The sequence below is a fragment of the Rhipicephalus microplus genome, chromosome 2, assembly GCF_043290135.1.
Source record: "Rhipicephalus microplus isolate Deutch F79 chromosome 2, USDA_Rmic, whole genome shotgun sequence".
NCBI lineage: Eukaryota > Metazoa > Arthropoda > Arachnida > Ixodida > Ixodidae > Rhipicephalus > Rhipicephalus microplus.
In genome coordinates this window covers 227,501,865-227,521,483 of record NC_134701.1, presented here as the reverse complement: position 1 = coordinate 227,521,483, position 19,619 = coordinate 227,501,865, and the positions used below count along the sequence as shown (strand labels likewise).

The 19,619-nt window shown below is 44.8% G+C and overlaps 1 protein-coding gene across 1 annotated transcript; it reads left to right on the top strand.

Annotated features, from left to right (window-relative positions):
- The first annotated feature begins 8,374 nt into the window (after window positions 1–8,374).
- LOC119170335 (eclosion hormone) lies at window positions 8,375–19,134 on the top strand. Its single transcript, XM_075876826.1, has 3 exons — window positions 8,375–8,678; window positions 15,164–15,288; window positions 17,154–19,134. The coding sequence occupies exons 2-3, from the start codon at window positions 15,179–15,181 to the stop codon at window positions 17,296–17,298; spliced, it is 255 nt and encodes an 84-aa protein (XP_075732941.1). The 5' UTR covers window positions 8,375–8,678; window positions 15,164–15,178; the 3' UTR covers window positions 17,299–19,134.
- Window positions 19,135–19,619: the final 485 nt, after the last annotated feature.

The following is a 19,619-nucleotide window of genomic DNA, read 5'->3' as shown; positions in this document are numbered from 1 at the left end:
CCTTCGTATTTGGCCCGATATGTCTTGGTTCGCAGTACTCCCGTCCTGGCCTCAAACAGTAGAGAACTACCCCGTGTATTATCATAGATCCTTTCCTTGGCGATTTCCTGCTTAAAAGTTCGATAGATCTCTAGTGCAGACTTCTTAATCATGCCCATTCTCCACATGTCAGTCTCCGTTTCCTTCACTTTCTTCTTAACCGATAGTTCTTTTTGGTTTGGCCACCTGCTGTTTTCTAAGTATTTACCAGTCAACTTCCTGGTTCGCTTTCTCCATTTTGTATCGACATTCTTCATGTACAAGTAGCTGAAAACCTTCCTAGCCCAACGCTCTTCCCCCATTTCTCTCAATCGTTTCTCAAATTTTATCTTGCTGCTAGCTTCCCTGCCCTCAAATGATGTCCATCCCATATCACCTTGTACTCCCTGATTTGGTGTATTCCCGTGAGCTCCTAAAGCAAGCCTACCTATTCCACGTTGCTTAATTTCTAATCTTGCTTGAACTTCTGATCTCATGCACAAGACCGCATTGCCGAACGTCAGCCCAGGAACCATGACCCCTTTCCATATTCCTCTCACAACATCATGCCTATTGTAATTCCACAGTGCCCTATTTTTCATGAGTGCTGCATTCCTGTTACCTTTAGTCGTCACGTATATTTCGTGTTCCCTCAGATACTCGGTCCCATTGCTTATCCATACGCCCAGATATTTGTATTTATCTGTTATCTCTAGCGTGACCTCCTGTATTCTAAGCTCACTACCTTCGTTGTCATTGAAAATCATGACTGCTGATTTTTCCTTACTGAATCTAAAATCTAACCTATCTCCCTCATTACCGCAGATGTCCATCAATCTCTGCAAATCTTCCTTGTTGTTGGCCATTAGCACTATATCATCTGCGTACATTAATGCTGGTAGTGCCTGATCAATAAGTTTTCCTTGTTTGACTAAAGAGAGGTTGAAGCCCAGTCCACTTCCCTCTAATTTTGCCTCTAATCCTTGTAGGTACATCATGAATAATAAGGGTGACAGGGGGCACCCCTGCCTAAGCCCCTGTTTTACCTCTGCAGGCTTGGATACCTGTTTTTCCCACTTTATAACTACCTTGTTACCTTTATAGATACCCTTTAAAAGATTAGTGACTACATGTTCCACGCCTAGTGTGTCCAGTATTCCCCACAATTCCTCTTGAACCACGCTATCGTACGCTCCCTTGATATCCAAAAATGCTAGCCACAGGGGCCTGTGTTCCTTTTCTGCTATTTCGATGCACTGCGTCAGTGAGAACAGATTGTCTTCCAACCTCCTGTGTTTCCGAAACCCGTTCTGCAGTTCCCCCAGCACCCCCTCATCCTCTATCCACGCCTGCAGTCTTTCCTTTATAATTTGCATCGCCAGCCTGTAGACCACTGATGTCACTGTTATAGGACGGTAGTTGTTTAAGTCAGCTTTGTCCCCCTTTCCTTTATAGATCATGCTCATCCTGCTAAGTTTCCATTCATCGGGAACTTCACCATCGATTATTATTTTGCTCACTGCCTCTCTCAAAGCCTGCTTAGACGTCGGACCTAATGTCTTTTTCAGCCTAATTGGAATGCCATCTGGGCCTGTTGATGTACTACCAGGAACCCTTTTCTCAGCCCTTTCCCACTCTTGTTGCGAAAATGGAGCCATTGCACCCCTTGATTTGTCCTTGTCTATTGTGGTGCATAAAGTACTTCTTTGTTGAAATTTTTCTGTCACCCTTGTTCTTATATATTCAATAGCTTCGTCCCCTTCTAGCCTAGCACCTTGGGCTGTAGTTATAAAACTCTGCTCTAGGCTCGTCTCATTTCTTAGGGAGTTTAGATGGTTCCAAAATTTTGCAGCTGCCTTTCTATCTTTTTTATGTACTTCTGCTAGCCACTGAGCTCCCTTCCTTCTAATCTTTTCATTGATCAGAAGGGATGCATCCCTTCTACAGCTTAGAAAGGTTGCCCATTTTCTTTCAACATCATCTGTCGGTTCACCCCGCTGCTTAGCATGTCTGTGTTCCCTAGAGGCTTCCTGACGTTTTGCTATGGCTCTCTTAACTTCCTCATCCCACCAACTTTTGGGTTTGTGTCTTCTTTTCCGGGGTGATTTGTCACGCGTCTTAACAAGCTCTAGCTCAAAGAGTCTAATTAGATTCGTGTATGTCCACGCTGTCTTGTTATCCTCCGTGATTACTTTCTCAATTTGTTTAGTGGCTATTTCAATTTGCCTTTCTGGATAAAAATTTTTCTGTAGTTGCTCATCTTGTCTCCTTCCCACTTTCCCTGCTCCTGAACATATAACGCCGCCTCTCGGAGGGAGGGCGAAACGCATGCAAATCGTCGGCGCGCGCTCAGTACGGTGATGCGCCGCTGTTTACACACCTCTCCTATTCCTCCACCGTGACGCAGATATACTTTATTGTGGGAAACGAAACCAAGCTGCTCATGTATACCAAAGGGCGCCGGAAGCTCGCTCTCTTTTCATACGAGGAAAAACAGCCCAAGAAAAATGCTACTGTATAGAAACACGTACGTTTTAACTAGGTACAATACAGACAGTCTAAAGCAAGCAAATCTGTCCTAACAGTTCAATGAGCAATTTGACCTGGACGTGAGCACACCACGTGTGCAGCAAGTATTTAGAAGTCAAACTGTCCCACCGTATTGAAAGTAGTGCGTTGTTTTGTCACTTTGAGGTGCAGATAACGAGCTCCGTATTACAAGCACTGTACTTCAATACGTATGTAGACAACTAAAACGAGTTCACTTAGTCAGTTTGCAAACTTTTATATAATCTCTTGTTGGGTATACACTGACGTATTTTTGCATGCTTGCCAGCGATGAACACCTTGAAAGAACAAAAAATTTGGATAAGTAAAACAGTGCTAACAGAAGAATTAGGATGGGAAGAAAGGATCACCAATGGAATACCTAATAAGGACAGCGGCCAGATATTCGACCACTATGGGTCCCTTCACAGTAGGAAGCAAGATGTCCAATGCAAACGTTCCAGGAAGGAAGGACAAGAACAAAAAGAGAGACGGCAGGGAGGTTAACCAGGCACATGCCCGGTTTGCTACCCAACGCTGGGGGAAGGGGAAGGGGTAGTATGAAGATGAGAGAGAGAAGGGAAATAGAAGAAATAAGAAAAAGTTGGTTAGTCAATGGGCTGACACGTATGCAGTTGTGGCAATGCCCAAAATATAGAGGCGTTCACATAAGCCTGTATAGTCATCAAAAAGCGCTAGATGGCATTGACTGTTTTTTGAGCTGACGAAGGATGAGGAAGGTGGTTCAGGAGCATCTCCACAGATAGTGGACGATCATCCAATTGTCAGAATGCGTCGGAAATATTCTGTCTCTCAGAGTTTAGGAAAAGACGTGCGACCATCACTGTTCACCCATCGGCAAGTTTCCTGAAGGAATGCACCGAATGCATGGGATGTGCCATGGAAAATTTCCCGAACTGTAAGCGGCCGTCAAGAAACATCAAGCTGATTACCATATGAAATAAGCGCAACAGGCATGAAAGCCTAACTCACGCAGCGTGACATGAATTCAGATATAGACATGCACTGACACAAAAGCGTGCCATTACAAAAGCCCATAGTGTGAATGCAGTCGTTAACTACGCCTTGGCAGAACCGATGACAGAGATACCTTCGAGCACCATAGCAGCGCATCACTGAGAAGGCAGCGCAACGTATCACCTAGAAATTTCAGGTCCTCCTATACTGATACTACAATGAATTAATGCAGCGGGGCTGTGCGATGACAAACGTGAATCACAATGACGTTGTGGAGTTTTCTGGAACTTCTTGTGGAGCCGTCCATGTGGTTCCACAGCTTCCTGGAGCAGGAGTGGCTTGAAGTTCCGATAAGAGGAGAAAGGCGAGTCGTGTCGGCAGACCTGACACGACAAGCAGGCATTTTGGCAAGTCCACACACTGTTGTACAAGCTGTAGAAATTAATATACTGACAAAGTGTTAATGAATTGGAAACTAGGCCTACGACAAAGTAGGATGAGAGTACAAGAAACAAAAATGTCACGTCGATTACTCCCCAGCGCGTATTTGCATGCAGTACGGATTGTAAGAATTGAGTGTACTAACACAGAGCCGCCGTATAGAGCAAATCAGCAATTGTAGGATCATTCACGTACCAGAACACCACTGACCATGGAAAAGACTATTATAAAAGGTCCGTAAAATGTAAACAGTTCATGTGCAGAAAAGTCTATTGTGGTGCCCCTTAGCAAAAGGCTGCAGGGTTGAAAGGACAAGTGGGCGTATTAATATTTCTGCAAACAGAAATTCGTACTAGCCGTAGGAAGAACTCAATGTACTTTACACGCGGTCGACGTGAAACAGAGTTTGGATGGCAGATCTCGTGGAGTACTTACGTAGATGCGGCGAGGTTCAATTGCACACAGTCCGCCACGAGGCTACAATGCGCTTAGCCAGATGACATAGCCGACTGAAGGAATATAGCTAGTGTGCGCCAGATGTGCAGGCACAGGTCGTGAACCTGAAACAGCAAGGGAACCCTTCGCTAAACGTCTCAAGATATCGAAAGGTACACACACACAATGGTAACCGCTTTCGTAACCATGGGCCCAACCGAGATTGGCGTCACCTCGAGCGACGAAGATACAGCAATTCACGAAACGAGCAATATATGGCCCTGGGGAGTGTAATAAAATGAAATGAAACGAAATATGGAAGGAGCTAGCCAACAAGAACGAAATGAAAAAAAAGTGGACACATACTTTAGCAACAACGCGCCGGGAGACTAAAATTGAAGGCACGTCCATTCTTCATATAGTCGACCTGCAAATGCGCCTAACATTTGAGCTGTCGCTTCCTTCCTGTTCGGGTATTATGGTCGCTAAGCAATGACGTGTGGAACGCTGGCCCATGTCCATGTCGTAAGCTGAAAAGAACTGCGAGCTCACATCTAGCCTAGTGTTCGCTAACACATACCAAATGCTCGTTAAACTTCAATATATCAATTCCACCAAGTCCACTCCGCTTTCGCCATCGAGACGAGTTGATGCCGCCACAGCCATGTATAAAGCCCATCGCGCCTGATTGATTGGAGCCCTTAGTTTCGCGTGCTTTGTCTGTGTCCACAATTCTAAATTCGACAAATTACCCGCCACGATGGTTGGCTAAGGCACTCGGCTGCACGATTTCGGATGCGCAATGAAGCCCAGGTGGTTGAAATTTCCGGAGCACTCCACTACGGCGTCTCCCGTGATCGTATGTTGTTTTTGGGACGCTAAACCCCGACAATTATTATTATTATCATCATCATCATCATCATCATTATTATTATTATTATTATTATTATTATTATTATTATTATTATTATTATTATTATTATTATTATTATTATTATTATTATTATTATTATTATTATTATTATTATTATTATTATTATTATTATTATTATTATTATTATTATTATTGGATTCAACGAATGTTCACGGCCATGCCACGCTATGTGTATTATATGGCCAGCTAAGTTGCATCCTTGAAAAAGGTAAGTCCGCTTTTCAAAACATTGGCTCCGGTGACACCTCCGCGTCAGGAATTTTTCACCTGTTTGCGAAGAATTGAGCATTTTAAGTCGGTACAAGTTTGTTCCAAACGTGTTTGCAGAGTTCTTGTCCCGACCCCTTTTGCACTGCAAGGCCAAAAAACACCGAACTCTTGTCAGTGTCCGTCATAGTTTTTTTTTATATACGTCTGAGGGGAGTAATGCGGGATTTCGTATATATAATATATGCAGTAAGACTAGGGAAATGTTTCAAAGGCGGCTAGGATAACTGTAAGGAGACAAGAACTCACGTGCCATAACTGCACTGGTCGAGACCATATATAGCTTGAAAATCTGACACAAAGCTTCGAAGCCTGCTCCTTTCAGCCTGATAAAATACTTCGTTAGGCACGTTGGTTCATTCTCAGATAGATTTGAGCCTGAATAGACAACTCACAAGAAGAAGAAGATGATGATGATGATGATGGACCTTCGGATTTGCTGGCACTCGCCCACAAAGGGGGATCGGCCAAGAACCGGGCGGCAGGATCATCAAGTGTGTTCAGTCAGGCATTCAGGTAGTCTCGTAGCCGTAAATAATAACAATAGGCCAACAGGGTAATCTCTTTGTTGCCCTTATGTACTCGCACACAGCAGAGAAAACCTCCCTGTGGCTATAACCTAATGTAATCCCTCCGAAGGATAAAATTAGTTCCACGTTTATTTTTGAACCTAGCTTCTCAATTGGCTCAGAGACGACAACGCGAGCGCTCACGCGAGAGCTCGTGTAGTCTTCTCTTCTTTTGTATTGTTCGTTTGCGCTCAAATCCATTCTGTGCAACTATAAGGCGGTGTGAGCTGTGGTCGCGGAGATGTACATGTTCGGTCGACGTGGGCCGCGATACAGTTAGGTTTAAATGCCATGTTGGAGCTAGTGGCCGCTTCTTATGTAAACAATGAGCCCAGCTGTTCCAACATGGGTTTTCTGCGCCCAGGCGTCTTTCCTTCGTACCCAGTAATCGCGAGTCATATATCACTGGATCGTCGCTGTTGTAGAGATGGAGAACTTGGCCATGTAGCGGCGTTGGTAAAATAGTTCTATAAAAGAGAGAAACGAGAGAAAAATCGTTCTTCCGTAAGGTATGTACTAGCAGACGCATTTATTACGACAGCGGAAGCATTTTTTTCTCGTGTTTGTTTTTTGTCATATGTATAGGAGTGACGCAGACCAATCTTGGATTACTATATTGTGCTGTTGCGTATACAGTTTATTTATTGTAGGCTTATTCCAGCTCGTCTCAAAATTAATCGCGTCCTGAATAGTCACTACTTCAGCCAAGAATAATGTCAGCCTAACTGTGAAGTGAACAGGTGCACAAAATACACCGGCCATTGTCGTGACCGAAGTCTTGAGGCTTGTTTAACGTGATATTTATACGGTTTACTGCCTCAAAACCACAGTATATTAATGAGGAATGCCATACATGGAGAGCTCAGGATATTTTGACCGCATTAACATGTACCAAAATCTAAGCCTAAAGCATTTTCACCTCCATCGAAAATGCGGCCGTCGCGGCCTTGATTCGGCCTTCGCTCCAGCATTCTAGCACCATGGCCATTAGCCAGCCGTGCAGGTAGAAAGTTAGTTTACGTAAGGTTCACTAGTACATCATAATTCAAGTGTAGAACAAAATGCAGCCGAATTAGGTCTCTGCTATGCGGCTCTGGAAGGTGAAAGAGGGGGTGCGACGGCACCACGGCCTTAAATATTTTTGCAACATGTGTCATGCCCGTCAACTGCGTACGACGTTTTCTCAATGGACCTGCTTACCCACTTCTCAGGGTTGTGCCCCTAGTAATCATCATCAGTGGCACGACCAGGTTACGTGAATATCCATGATGTAATGGCGCTCGACGATCACCCTGAAACTAGATTAGAAACGTGCATAATACTGAATACTAGAAGGTACTATATAATCTGGGCACGTGGGTATAGTTCACATAGATACTACTAAGACAAATGCCTCGAAGGAAAGTGGTGGTGCGCATATAGGTATTGGCACGCGTGGATTCACGTTCACGCGACTTTTCAGCTGAAGCAAGGTGCAGTATGATCAACTAATTCTTTTCACGCCTTGCTGTATAGGTGAAGCAGAAAGTGAATCTGAATTTCACTGGCACATGCAGGCTTATATAAGGACGATTCGAGCAGACACTCGAATGACGACGTGCACGGCTTGCTCGAAGACCACTGCGATCACCGGAACTCGCGGGGGCGCCTGGGGCTTCCACGGACGGTCACAGTGACAGCACAGCGCAGCGTATACGTTTATCGAGGGCACACTATTCTGCAAGACGCGGCCAGAGAGACCGACGGAAAACTTTATCGAACGCCCATGAAGCCCGTGTTGTATGTGCGCGCAGGCGGCGTTGGCGACGGCGGGAAGGTTATCTCACCGATCTTCCAAAGCCAAAGATACAAAAGATGACGTCGGCGTGCGTGTAACGCTCGTAACAAGCCGCAACAGCAGGAACCCACTCGCCCGGGGAGTGCGTCTAGGTCGCGGCTTCCGGATAGAAAAGCAAAGCCCCCGCGGCTGTGGCACGCGCAGAAGGCCTTCTTCTCTGAGCATGGCTTCGAACTTATTGCGGACCGTACGCCCTCTTTTTCGCCATTCCTTCTCGGCCGGGCTACTGTTTACCATCTCGCTAAGTGGTGGAGAGAAGGACAGATGGGCGAGGGCTAGACAATAGGAAAACATAAACAGTAAGCGCAATCCCCGCTGTTGCAGTTGTTGTGGTTGCAAGCCACCCAGCCCTCTTCCACGGCCAGCTTGGCCGAGGAACGAATCGAAAGGCGACAGTGCATGGCGGGGCGCTTGCGTCGTCGCTGGCGTCGATATATAATCAGATGACGGCTCCATGGCCGATGCTCAGTTGGAGATTCCTCCGAGTCAGTCTATGGTCCCCCCTCCCGCGCGACACGGCATTACCCGCGCTGAGAACCCAGTGGTGAGGAGCGCCTGGGGTAGCTGGAACGTGATTGCGACACTCTAGGGAGCTTTCAGAAAACTGCTGCAAATATTTCGCTCTCATTCGGGTGGACTCATCTATTGCAATGTGAGTGTAATTTCACTTTATTTTTTTAGGCGATGGCAACCTCGCCTCAAATGGGGAAGATGAGGATAAGACGAAAGGACGTGACGCAGAGGTGAGAGTGGAAGTTGATGCACCGATTTGCTGTGCAGGGAACAAATATATTCGTCTGGGGAAGGATATATCTATATTCCTGACGATAATGTCTATGTGCAAGCGTTTTTACTACCTGAATCTCGAGAAAACGTAAAAAAAAAAGGCAGGTGACACAGCTGTAGACATCCGTGGGATCATGTCGTAAACCTCTTATTCGCTAATCACGGGTGTGAATTTAAGTTTTGTTTCTGTGGAGTGCCATTTACAAGAGATACAGCTTCTTGAAACCAGAGGCCGTATTCACAATCCTAACGCTAAACATACCATTATTGAAACCTGTTGGACAATTGAAAGGAGGCAAAAAAAAAAGACTTACAAACGAGATTGGTGCATTCTGTCTTAATTTCCTCTTTTGAAACACCCAAACTTCAGAAGACATGACCGGAATTTTCAAATGGCGGTTAATTTAAAGGGACAGAGTAAAAAATTACACCACTTCTACATGTATTCTCGCTGGGTCATACAAATGCTTTAACTGTGCGAATAGACGCACCCGTGAATTTTGTGAATAATCTATGAGCTCGCGTTTCCATGCATAAGGGTTTTGACGCACGTGGCAGCTTACGCATTCATGCATCAGCGTCGTACAGATGAACGGACATTCGTCAATGACCGGATGCACATTTTCAGAAGGAACAGCTGCGACTGCTTATGGTGCAACGCGGGCTACGTCACAGTTGCAATTTTTAGTGTAGTAATTAAAGCCTTAATGTAGGCGGAGACATAATGTCGGTTGCATCATGCATCGGGAACCTAGCGCACGTAATTATTCTGCGACTACCGGCGATCAACTTGTAGAACCGGGACGGATCTGCGGCGCGATATACCATAATCCGAGCTGGCGCCACTGAAGTAGCGGCTCAAGTGTCTGGTGCGAGCAGGCATGGTACGCGGCAGCGGCTGGCCAAGGATTTCCGCTTCTCGGCACAAGGCAATCGAGAAAGTAAAGAAAGCAACGTACTGCCCTAGGCGCGCTAGAAAAGGCGATAATTTGGTTGATTCGGCGTTGCCTCTGCTTGGGGAGACCCCGGCCTTCGTGTTACGACATCGTGCGTTATGGCTTACCACAAAGAGCCCGGTGAAAACACTGACGAAACCTCTCTTTTCTTTCTTTCTTTCTCTCTCTCTTTTTTTGAGGGGAGATGTTCAAGGGAGGGTGGGCTGATGTTAGTCAAGCTTATAGATAACAAAGAGTGCCCACGTGGCCCTAAAATCAACATAAATAAGCAAGAAAACAAAAGATTTCCTAAAATTGGCATTACATGAAAGCGAGAGCAAGAAAATACTTTTGTATAACATAATATCAAGGTCGAAAAACAGTCGTAAGGTAGGGCACATGTTTTATAGAATTATAGGCGTACTACGCCGTTTTCATTTTCGCCCTTCTCTAACGAACCACCTGCGTTACAGCTTACCACGGCCAAGCCAATGGACACCTTTAATGATTGTGTCTTACACTATATTTCTTACCAGGTATAGTTTCGATTTGTAAATATGTCGTACCAAGCACTACAGACGTTAAGTTTGCGCTTCGAGACCATCGCATAGGAATCCTCTCCGCACAGAAATCCAGATTTCCCTCATATTTTCCATTTCCTTCTCCTTTTCATGACCTGCCACGGTGGTTTAGTGCTCCCGGGATACTCGACAGCTGATCCGAAAGTCGCGGAATTCTGTCCCGGCCGTGCAGCTGCATGTAGAGGACCCGTGTACTCAGATTTAGGTATAGAACCATTTAGAGAGCACCAGGTGGTCAAAATTTCCAGAACACTCCCTTATCTTGTCACTCATGATGATACCATGCTTCTGGGACGTGAAAGCCCCAACAAATATTGTTACTTATCTGCATGTAAATTTTGACATGTGGTGTGACATGTGTCTATTCTTTTCTCTTTTTTTACTCCCCTCTCCCCCCTCCCCATGTGTAGGGTAGCAAACTGGACGCATAGTCTAGTTAACCTCCCTACCTTTCCTGCATTCCTTCTCTCTTCTTCTTGACACTCTGTCCAACCATCTGCGAAGCCCCCCTTGACTTTATGTGGTGCAATGACTCTCTGCTGTAGTTCCTGTTTTTATTAAATACCTATCTCGTCATACGTACTTCTATTTTGCTTTAGTGTACCGTGTTTCTGTATACCTGTGCAACATGTTATGTTGTTTTAGGCACCGCAATAAGCATTTCAACTCAGTACAGGGGAAACAGATGGTGGGGCGGGGTGGAGTGTTTAATATTCATCACGGTACATCAGATCTGACACAGCATTTTCTTATTTTACTTTCGTCTCTGTCTGTCTTTATGTGTTCATTTCATACGTAGTTCCTATGCACGCTTCCGTAAGCTATTGAAATAGCAGAACTTCAGAAAAGTGGCTTGTTGAGCAATGAAGTTATGAAGTGTGGAAGCTTGGGCAAGTTGGTAGGATATAACTGAATGCAGGAACAGCGCAACCTACAAGTAGTTACTTCGTAACTACGGAAGCGAAGAAACAAGGACAGAAAAGAGCACTGACTTTCAACCACCTTTTTTTTTTGAAAGTCAGCGCTCTTTTCTGTCCTTGTTTTTTCGCTTCCGTAGTTACGAAGTAACTACTTGTAGGTTGCGCTGTTCCTGCATTCAGTTGTTGAGCAAGTTGGTTCAGCATCACAGTAGAATTGAGCTTAATGTGTTCTTTTTTTGTCCCTGTTTTTTTCTCTTGCTATAATATACTATGATGGATTAGGAGAATAGGTATACAAAAACAACGGAAGCTGGTCATCCCCGGCCTAAAACCCACATTACAACGTCGCACCTATCGGCCCATCGTTATGTGGACAGCGCTCACACCCATTTCGAGTCGTTGACAAGCCATCGGTTTCTCTTTCCGAGTGGGGCGCCATATCGAGGCCGAGGGCGGGCAGCCGCTTTGCGCACGTGTTCTGCTTACTCGAAGTGCTCTCATTTCGCCAGTCCATGGAAGGCGAAGTGCGCTGCCGCGCACTGCTGAGAGGAAACGCTGAAAGAGGGAGCAGTTCAACTGCGTTTCATTGCTTGTCTTTTATTTTTTTTGCATTTTCTTTGTCATTACCACCGGTGTAAAAACTTTAATGTCCCCATTGCTGAAAGAAGCAAGTAGCAATCCATGGACTCACTGACTGCTTAGGCACGCAGGTTGTAAAAAAAGATGAGAGACAGAGGAGATATATCTTTATTTGCGCATAACGTGGAGCCAAATGGTCGGGCCCCTTTTCCTGAGCTCCACTGGCCCAAGCAATCATCTCTACCCGTTGGACCAGCAATGGCCGAGCTGGACAGCAGTGCCTCCGATTGTTCCTCTGTGGTGCTCATGTTGTGGTGTTCTTCATCGTGATGCGTACACTCCCACGCGATGCGAAACAGAGTTGGTGTGGCCCCACACCACGGACATATATCTCTGTATGCTGTGGGGTAGAATACATGTAGCCTGTGTAAGTTAACACTATTACACATTAACATTATCACACATTTATGTGCGACTGAATTAGTGGAGAGCAGGAGCCCGCACGCCATACGCTATAATGAAGATTATCTGAATTACTCCCCTTGCTGAGTGCCACCTAATCACACTGGTATCTCTCTTTAAAGACACACGTAAGCTTTCTTTTGGAGACCATTATACTCTTCTACGGCGGTCGTGATTATCTGCCAGAGATTTGATGTGACAAGGCAGTCCTGAGCAAAAGGAGTATTTGATATAATTTTACATTTTTCTTGGCGGTAGGACAACCAAAGCCTTGCATTAATTTGTGCTCCGGTTGAAGAACAAGTGAATGCAAGAGCTTGGAGCCCGAATGGCTTGGAGACTACAGTACCAGTATTTTCTAATAGATCAGTGCTGCTGCGAAACCAGGAAGGCGAGTTTTATTGTTACGTTAGCCATTTCATAAGGCTGAAAACATGTGGCAACGTTGCTCTTGAAATGTTTGCATTTTTTCGCTCTTAGATCTTGAGGTTCGACGGGTGTCTACTGGTGGTGGGGCCTACTAAATTTTTCTTGGGTAACCATGAATTGATTTATATGTGGGGTTTAACGTCCCAAAACCACCATATGATTATGAAAGACGCCGCAGTGGAGAGCTCCGGAAATTTCGACCACCTGGGGTTTTTTTTAACGTGCGCCCAAATCTGAGCACATGGGCCTAAAGCATTTTCACCGCCATCGAAATTGGGTAACCGAGAAGTTACTCAGAAAAGTTTTCATGAAGAATTACTGCGACTCCAATGGCTAATGTATTGAAGCTACTTCAAAGTCTGTTATGAAACGGTGATTATATTGGGTCTGGCGTGAACTAAAAGAAAACAAAAAAATGAAGTTTCATTCATGCTTTCTCTTCTTCTGTAGTAACCAGTCTCACACGATGAAGTTGTCGAAAAAAAAAGTTTTCGGGAGTAGGACGTTCTTGTACCCCTACTGAAATCCTTAATGAATAACTCGTTGTCTATGCGTTCAGATACAGCACTCTTGCACGACAAGCGCACAGGTTCACCTTATGTTTTAAGCCCTGGTTTTTTAAGCTTATGGACAATAGGTTTCGAATTATTCAAGCTGCATTAATGCCGCTTTTATTTACTTATTCGTTGTTAGATAAAAAATTAAATTGAGCTGAATATAACTGCTATTGATCATCGACCAACAGCAAATGCACACAGATGGTATGGTCAATATCACACTAACGAACGTATTTCATTCTATAGGGTTTTCTTTCACTGTATACACATACAGTGAAAGGATGGGAAGGGTGTTCTGAGTAATTGTCTACGTTATTGCTTGGTCAGCACTTTTTTTTGTTCGATATTTATATCCACCCATATCTCAGCTAACTAACAATCTGTGTTTGTCGCTGTAGATTTTGGCAAAACACGCGGCAGCCGCAATCGGGTAATCGCACCCTGACCTTGTACAGAGCAGAAAAGCATATAACATGGTAGTCACTAAATGACTACTCATATATATTAGATATTTGTATTGTTATAACAAATACTGCTTGAAAAGGCTGTATGGTTGTAGCGTAAACACCACCTATTATTTGCCTAAGCGTGACCCGTCGTAGGCTGAGGTGAAGCGCACACGCGCCCCGCAATTAAGGCTCGGAAAATTGAGTGGCATCACAGTTAAGAGCGTTGCCAATGTGCTTCAGTATTTTTCCAGGAGCCCAGCGGAAGGTAGAGCGCATATAGATAGCGTCATCGACATGGGCGCCTCGTGTGATGTAGTGGTACGCTGCGGAAAATAACTCAGGACTAAATAAAGAAAAAGCAAGCATAAAGGTCGCGCATTCAACGCCGTAAGCGAATCTCTGTATACGTGTCCTGTCCCATGGTCGGCGTATCAGCGCTTTGTTTGGGCCTTGTTGACTCACGTTTGCCGTTTTTGTCCCTGGTCCTGAATGGGCTTTCCTCAGCCGTCCTTGAAGCGTTAACTCACGGTTAGCCTGGAGCAAATCAGTTGTTATCGTTCCTACTTGGCTGCTGCACATTTCGCAATGTCAAGACTATAGACTTTGGAAGTGTCCCGTAGCGGCCTCTCCCTCAAGGAGCATTGTTTTGTGTTTCAGATGGCGCATATGTGGTTCATATGTGGTTCAGATGGCGCATCCGACGGCATTTGTTCTGCTTGGTATCAGTTTCGTTTTCAGCCTCTTTTTTTTTCGTTTTCAATGACGACACCGAGTAGGCCATTCAACCAAACGCCTGCAGTTGAATGGCCTACTCGGTGTCGTCATTGCAGGAGTCTCACTTACTGAAAGCTATTCTCCCAGATTTTGCGTCATCTGGTTGATGTAGGTAGTGATATTGTTTTGTATTTTTGTACATGCCTGAAACCACGATATAATTGTGAGAGACATCGATATAGTAGAGGTCTCCAGAAATTTCGACCTTGGTGTCCTTTAACCTGCACCCTAATCGCTGTTATACACAGGCATTGCATTTGGCCTCCGTAGAAATGCGGCCGTCCAGGCCACGATTCGATCCCGCGACCTTCAGGTCATTAGTCAAGCAACCCAACCACAATATCACAAAGGTGTGCACAAAGGAGAAAAATAGATAAAAAATATAAAGATAAGTATAAAACAAAAGCCACGATGTCAGCGTTGTTTTACATCAGAAATCGCAGAATTATTTAATTCTTTACATCAGTGCTCTTAGCCATTTAATTTTGCCTTCCGCTTGAAAAAGAAAGTATATATGCACAGCAAATGTGTTGTATACTTCGCTACTTAAACTATTATGAATAATGTTTTAGGCACAACCCAAAGGTGAAAAAGGGGGTAAAAAAGTGTGTGTTCAAAGTGATTTTTCTTCATCTTATTGTTTTAATTTCTTGTGCCTATCATAGACACCACTGGAGCCAATGGCGTGGAAGCCGCAGCTGAATTTGGCTTGCGTGACCCTCGCGGTTGCACACCTGGTGGCGGCACGTATCAGCACGCGCCTTCCAGAGGCTACAATGATATGCATCGAGTAAGTTGCCGTTGCGTGTCCCCGCTCGGAGAATGGAAAAATTATATTGTGCAGATCTGCTTAAAGGGGTATTTACAATTAGAATTTACAATTGCCAAGGTTGCCTAGAGTTTACCAATGATTATCATATATTCAAATGACCGCGCCATATAACCAAATTAACGGTCATTGGCTGACTTAAAAATTGTGGTCTGCATAGTTACTGCATCTGCCGCGGGAGACCGCCACTTGCCCGCATGATCGCTTGCACTCTCACAGAAGGTAAGCTATGTGTTCAAAAAAAAAAAAAAAAGAGAAGTGCTCAAGGGCATGACAGGTTCGTGACGTGACTTCTTTCCTTCGGGCCATCCCTCCCTGTTCATGGCTGCGTTTTCCTCCCCTCCCTTTACCGACCCATTAGACGTAAGTGCGAAGCAAACAATGTGTCCCCTTCTTACGTGACTATCGTCGGATACAACTTAATACCCCTGCCACATTGGGTAACATAAGTGCCCTTGATTTGATATGTGGGGTTTAACGTCCCAAAACCACCATATGATTATGAGAGAAGCCGTAGTGCAGGGCTCCGGAAATTTCGACCACCTGGGGTTCTTTAACGTGCACCCAAATCTGAGCACACGGGCCTACAACATTTCCGCCTCCATCGGAAATGCAGCCGCCGCAGTCGGGATTTGAACCCGCGACCTGCGGGTCAGCAGCCGAAACATAAGTGCCCTTTGGAGGAGTGAACTACACTGCTAGTGTCATTCGCACGTTATCACACGGGAACGCTTAGTGACTTTCGGTACAAAGTGAAGTTTCAGGTGAGTGCATTCACAGAACCCGCCGCACTACGATCACGGAGAGCTGCGACAGATTGTCTAACAATGGTAGCGGTGGCTCGATAACAAATAAGGGGCTGGAAGTAGAGTTTATAGCATCGTCTAAACTATCATTCTTGTTATTAGGAATGTTCTGATGCATTAAATCATACTACACCATAAAACTACTCCATTATCCTCACTTTCAGGCAATCCACAGCCACGACCATCAGGGGCATGCCCAACAAGCGCCGTGCAATGGCTGCAGCCGTCGCGCTTGAACGTAAAGTTTACATTAAGGGCTGCCGATAGCTTTACCACAATATTAGTTAAGACAAATTATGTAAAATAACCAATAGCTCGTCTGCTAATAAACTACCCATCACCACTGCCATCATTTCGAAAGTACACTTCCTTTTCTTGTATAGGTACGTGCCCTCAAAGTGACATTCTCGGGCGTAAGTGCACTCGCTCTAAATGACACCAAATTTTCCAGTGTGACCAGGGTATGTCAGATGCAATTCTTCCACAAAAGCGGATGCACACATGCCTGCACCAATGGGCGCGCAATCCAGGCTTACATCAAGAGCTGGACTGTCGGGGACTCCGCCTTCGGAGAGCACTGCTAATTGCATGCGCAGGACTATCTCTTCAGACGCGGAGAGCTATGAACTGCCGCTCTTCGCTCGTCCGCAAGGGGCCTCTCGGGCCCTTTTAAGTTGTATCCGACTAAAGAGTTGGGAGGAACCCCCTGACCCCTCCCCCCAAGTGCGCACGACTGTATGTGCAAAAAATTGCCCCCCCCCTCCCCCATTCCCTATAAAGATATCTGCACATACATATGCGTACGCACGAGCTAAATGTGTAAACTTTCCAGCGCTCCCGCTTCATATAACACCATGCAGTTCGTTTTCTACACATTCCTCAAAGTCATGGGTTCAGTGTCATGAGGCCCTCGCCCTTACCTCGAGACTTATCCCTGTCTCTCCTCAAAGGAGCATGAGTTGGCTTACTTTCGAGTCTGCGCGAAAAGGAGTTTTTTTAATGCACCCCTTCTGCACGCAGGAACTGCGGCCAGTGCAAAATAATGTACGGCGAGTACTTCAATGGCCGCGAGTGTGCCGAGGAGTGCGTAAGCACCGTGGGCTACATCCAGCCGGACTGCGACATTGCTGACACCATAGTGAAGTACCTACGCCGGAAGCCATGAAACTGCCGGCTTCTTCCGACTGCCGAAGCTGGAAACGAAGCTATGAGAAGCAAAGCTGCCAAGGTGTTCTATCCGACACACGTATGCTTTCCCCAGCGAGGATATACATGCGTATATTTGTAGAAAGTTTGTATTCTCATTTTCGTCACGTTGCAGAGGAGACGGGGTTTCCAATGATTGTCTTGAAGTCACTTAAAAGCCATTCATACAATTTGATTCGCTACACATTATGAACGTGGTGTCTCTGCCAATCAAGGTAGGATGACTTGTATTAGGATGACTTTTTTTTCAACAAAGGCGAAGTGTAGGCGTGGACCTAATGGTAATTAACTGTCACTTGCTGAAGTACTTTGAGGCAAAAAAGGCAGCCGTTCTCAGCTTCCTTAAAGGGAAAAAAAAGAAATACTCAAGAGCACATAGTTTCGGAATGTCGCTGTATCCGCCGGACGAGAAACGATGCACTTGATTTTTTTTTAATGACGCCTAAGTAAATTGTTAACCATGGCCTCCAAAATGATGTCGGTAACGAGCAGAAGCACATTGAGCAGCAAAATCATGCGACAGGTAGGCGCGGTCGCCACACCATATTGAATTTGATGCGCAACAGTATATAGCGCAGTAGGTGAGATTCAGTAATGCATGCATCTGCGAGGACATTGCATTGCACTTCAGCAGAAAAGAACACCTGTATGAGTCAAGTTGTCTGCTATAATGTAAGAAAGGTCTTTTGCAATGGGTACCGAGAAGCTATAGATCAAAACTGGCCTAATTGTGCACCAACTCGGTACATTTTCTCGGTCATATTTTAGACAGCCTTCTTCCACTCAGTAGACATGCTATTTTTCTATTACAATGTCATTTACAGTAGTACCGCGTGTATTTGCAGGAGTGCCCCACGGAGTTGCAGTGAAAAAATTTGTGCTGAAATTTACACTTACGGTTTCAGAAAAGCCACTTATGTGACGTAAATTATTCGTGGTTTCACTGGATCTCGTTTTGTTTCTCAGCGTGCCATGAAAAAAAAATTTGTTCAAGATCCCACGTGCTTGCTTCTCTAATTGCGCTTGTGCTGTGAATGTTACGGGCTTTGCATTGCTATGAGCTTCACAACTTACCTCTTTCCTAATGCTCGTATTTGAAGTATGCGGTCGTTACTTGATTCAGGTAACACTGCATAGAGATCTCATATTGAAGCGTTAGTGATAAGAATAAAAAAGAATTATGGACAAACTATTATAAGTGATCAGTGTAGTAATGCTTTTTTTGTTCTGGTGGTTCAGTTCTATATCGTATTTGTGTGTGGAATGATTACTGACGCGTGCACATGATTCTAGTCACTTCAATTTTTTGTGCGTTTAGTACTTCATTAAACTGTGATATAATTCGTTCGCGCCAGCACTTATCGTGTTATTTTTTCGCAAATGTGTCTGACACTCTCATTTAATGTCCACATATTACAAGAGCATTTTGCATAGAGCGAACGAACAATCTGCCCATATTCAGCTGGCAGCACTGGCTCGCACTATAACACTGCTTCATTATTGGTGTGTTGCTATAAGTGAACTTCTAAATGCATGTTCATTGTGATACAAGCTTGACTAATAAGTGAAATAACAGTATATGGTGATGTGTTTTCGTAACAACATCTTGCACTTTGTTACTCTGTTTACTCTGACTAGTTAATAGATCAAAGGAAACAAAATTTTCAATCCTTGGGCCTGAATATAAAACGCTGATTGTGTTTCGTTATTTAACACTTCTGAAGTCGTTGTTAAGGATTTTTGCATGTATACTGTTTGTATTGTGTTATCAATAAAAACGTAATGACGAAAAATATACTGAGGTGTATCTAATTCATTTGAGTTGACTTACAGACCTTCGCACTCCTTACAAGGATGCTCAAAGCGGTCATGAACAATTCCTCGGGCTCGGTGGGCAAATGTATTGCGTATATAGAAGACCCTGTGATAAACATCTCAGCCAAATATTTCAATATGCGTGCGCGGTAAAGCGAGAACAGAAACATAGGGCGAAATCACCATTTTCTGAAGCGGCCACTTTACATAAAGGAGCTGTGCCAATTAACGCTTCCCTGTGCTCACTCTCTCCGGAGAGGCCGGCGCCTGTTGTTACAGAAGATAACATGTTATTGGCCAATAGTCGACATAAATCAAGGGTGGAGTTGGGATCAGCTGTGCGCCTTGCCATGGGGTGCCATCACGGGCACTATATATACAATATTTACAGCCCATCAGTGAAGGTTGAGTGGGAAATTCTTCTGGGGTGTTGTTTAGAGAAAGAGCAATCCATCACGTGCAGGA

What these genes read in the sequence shown, in the direction of transcription:
- LOC119170335 (XM_075876826.1), top strand. Translation starts at nt 15,179, where the DNA reads ATGGCGTGGAAGCCGCAGCTGAATTTGGCTTGCGTGACCCTCGCGGTT. An exon ending in GCTACAATGATATGCATCGA is followed by an intron (nt 15,289 to 17,153) that starts GTAAGTTGCCGT and finishes TTCTGCACGCAG; the next exon opens with GAACTGCGGCCAGTGCAAAA.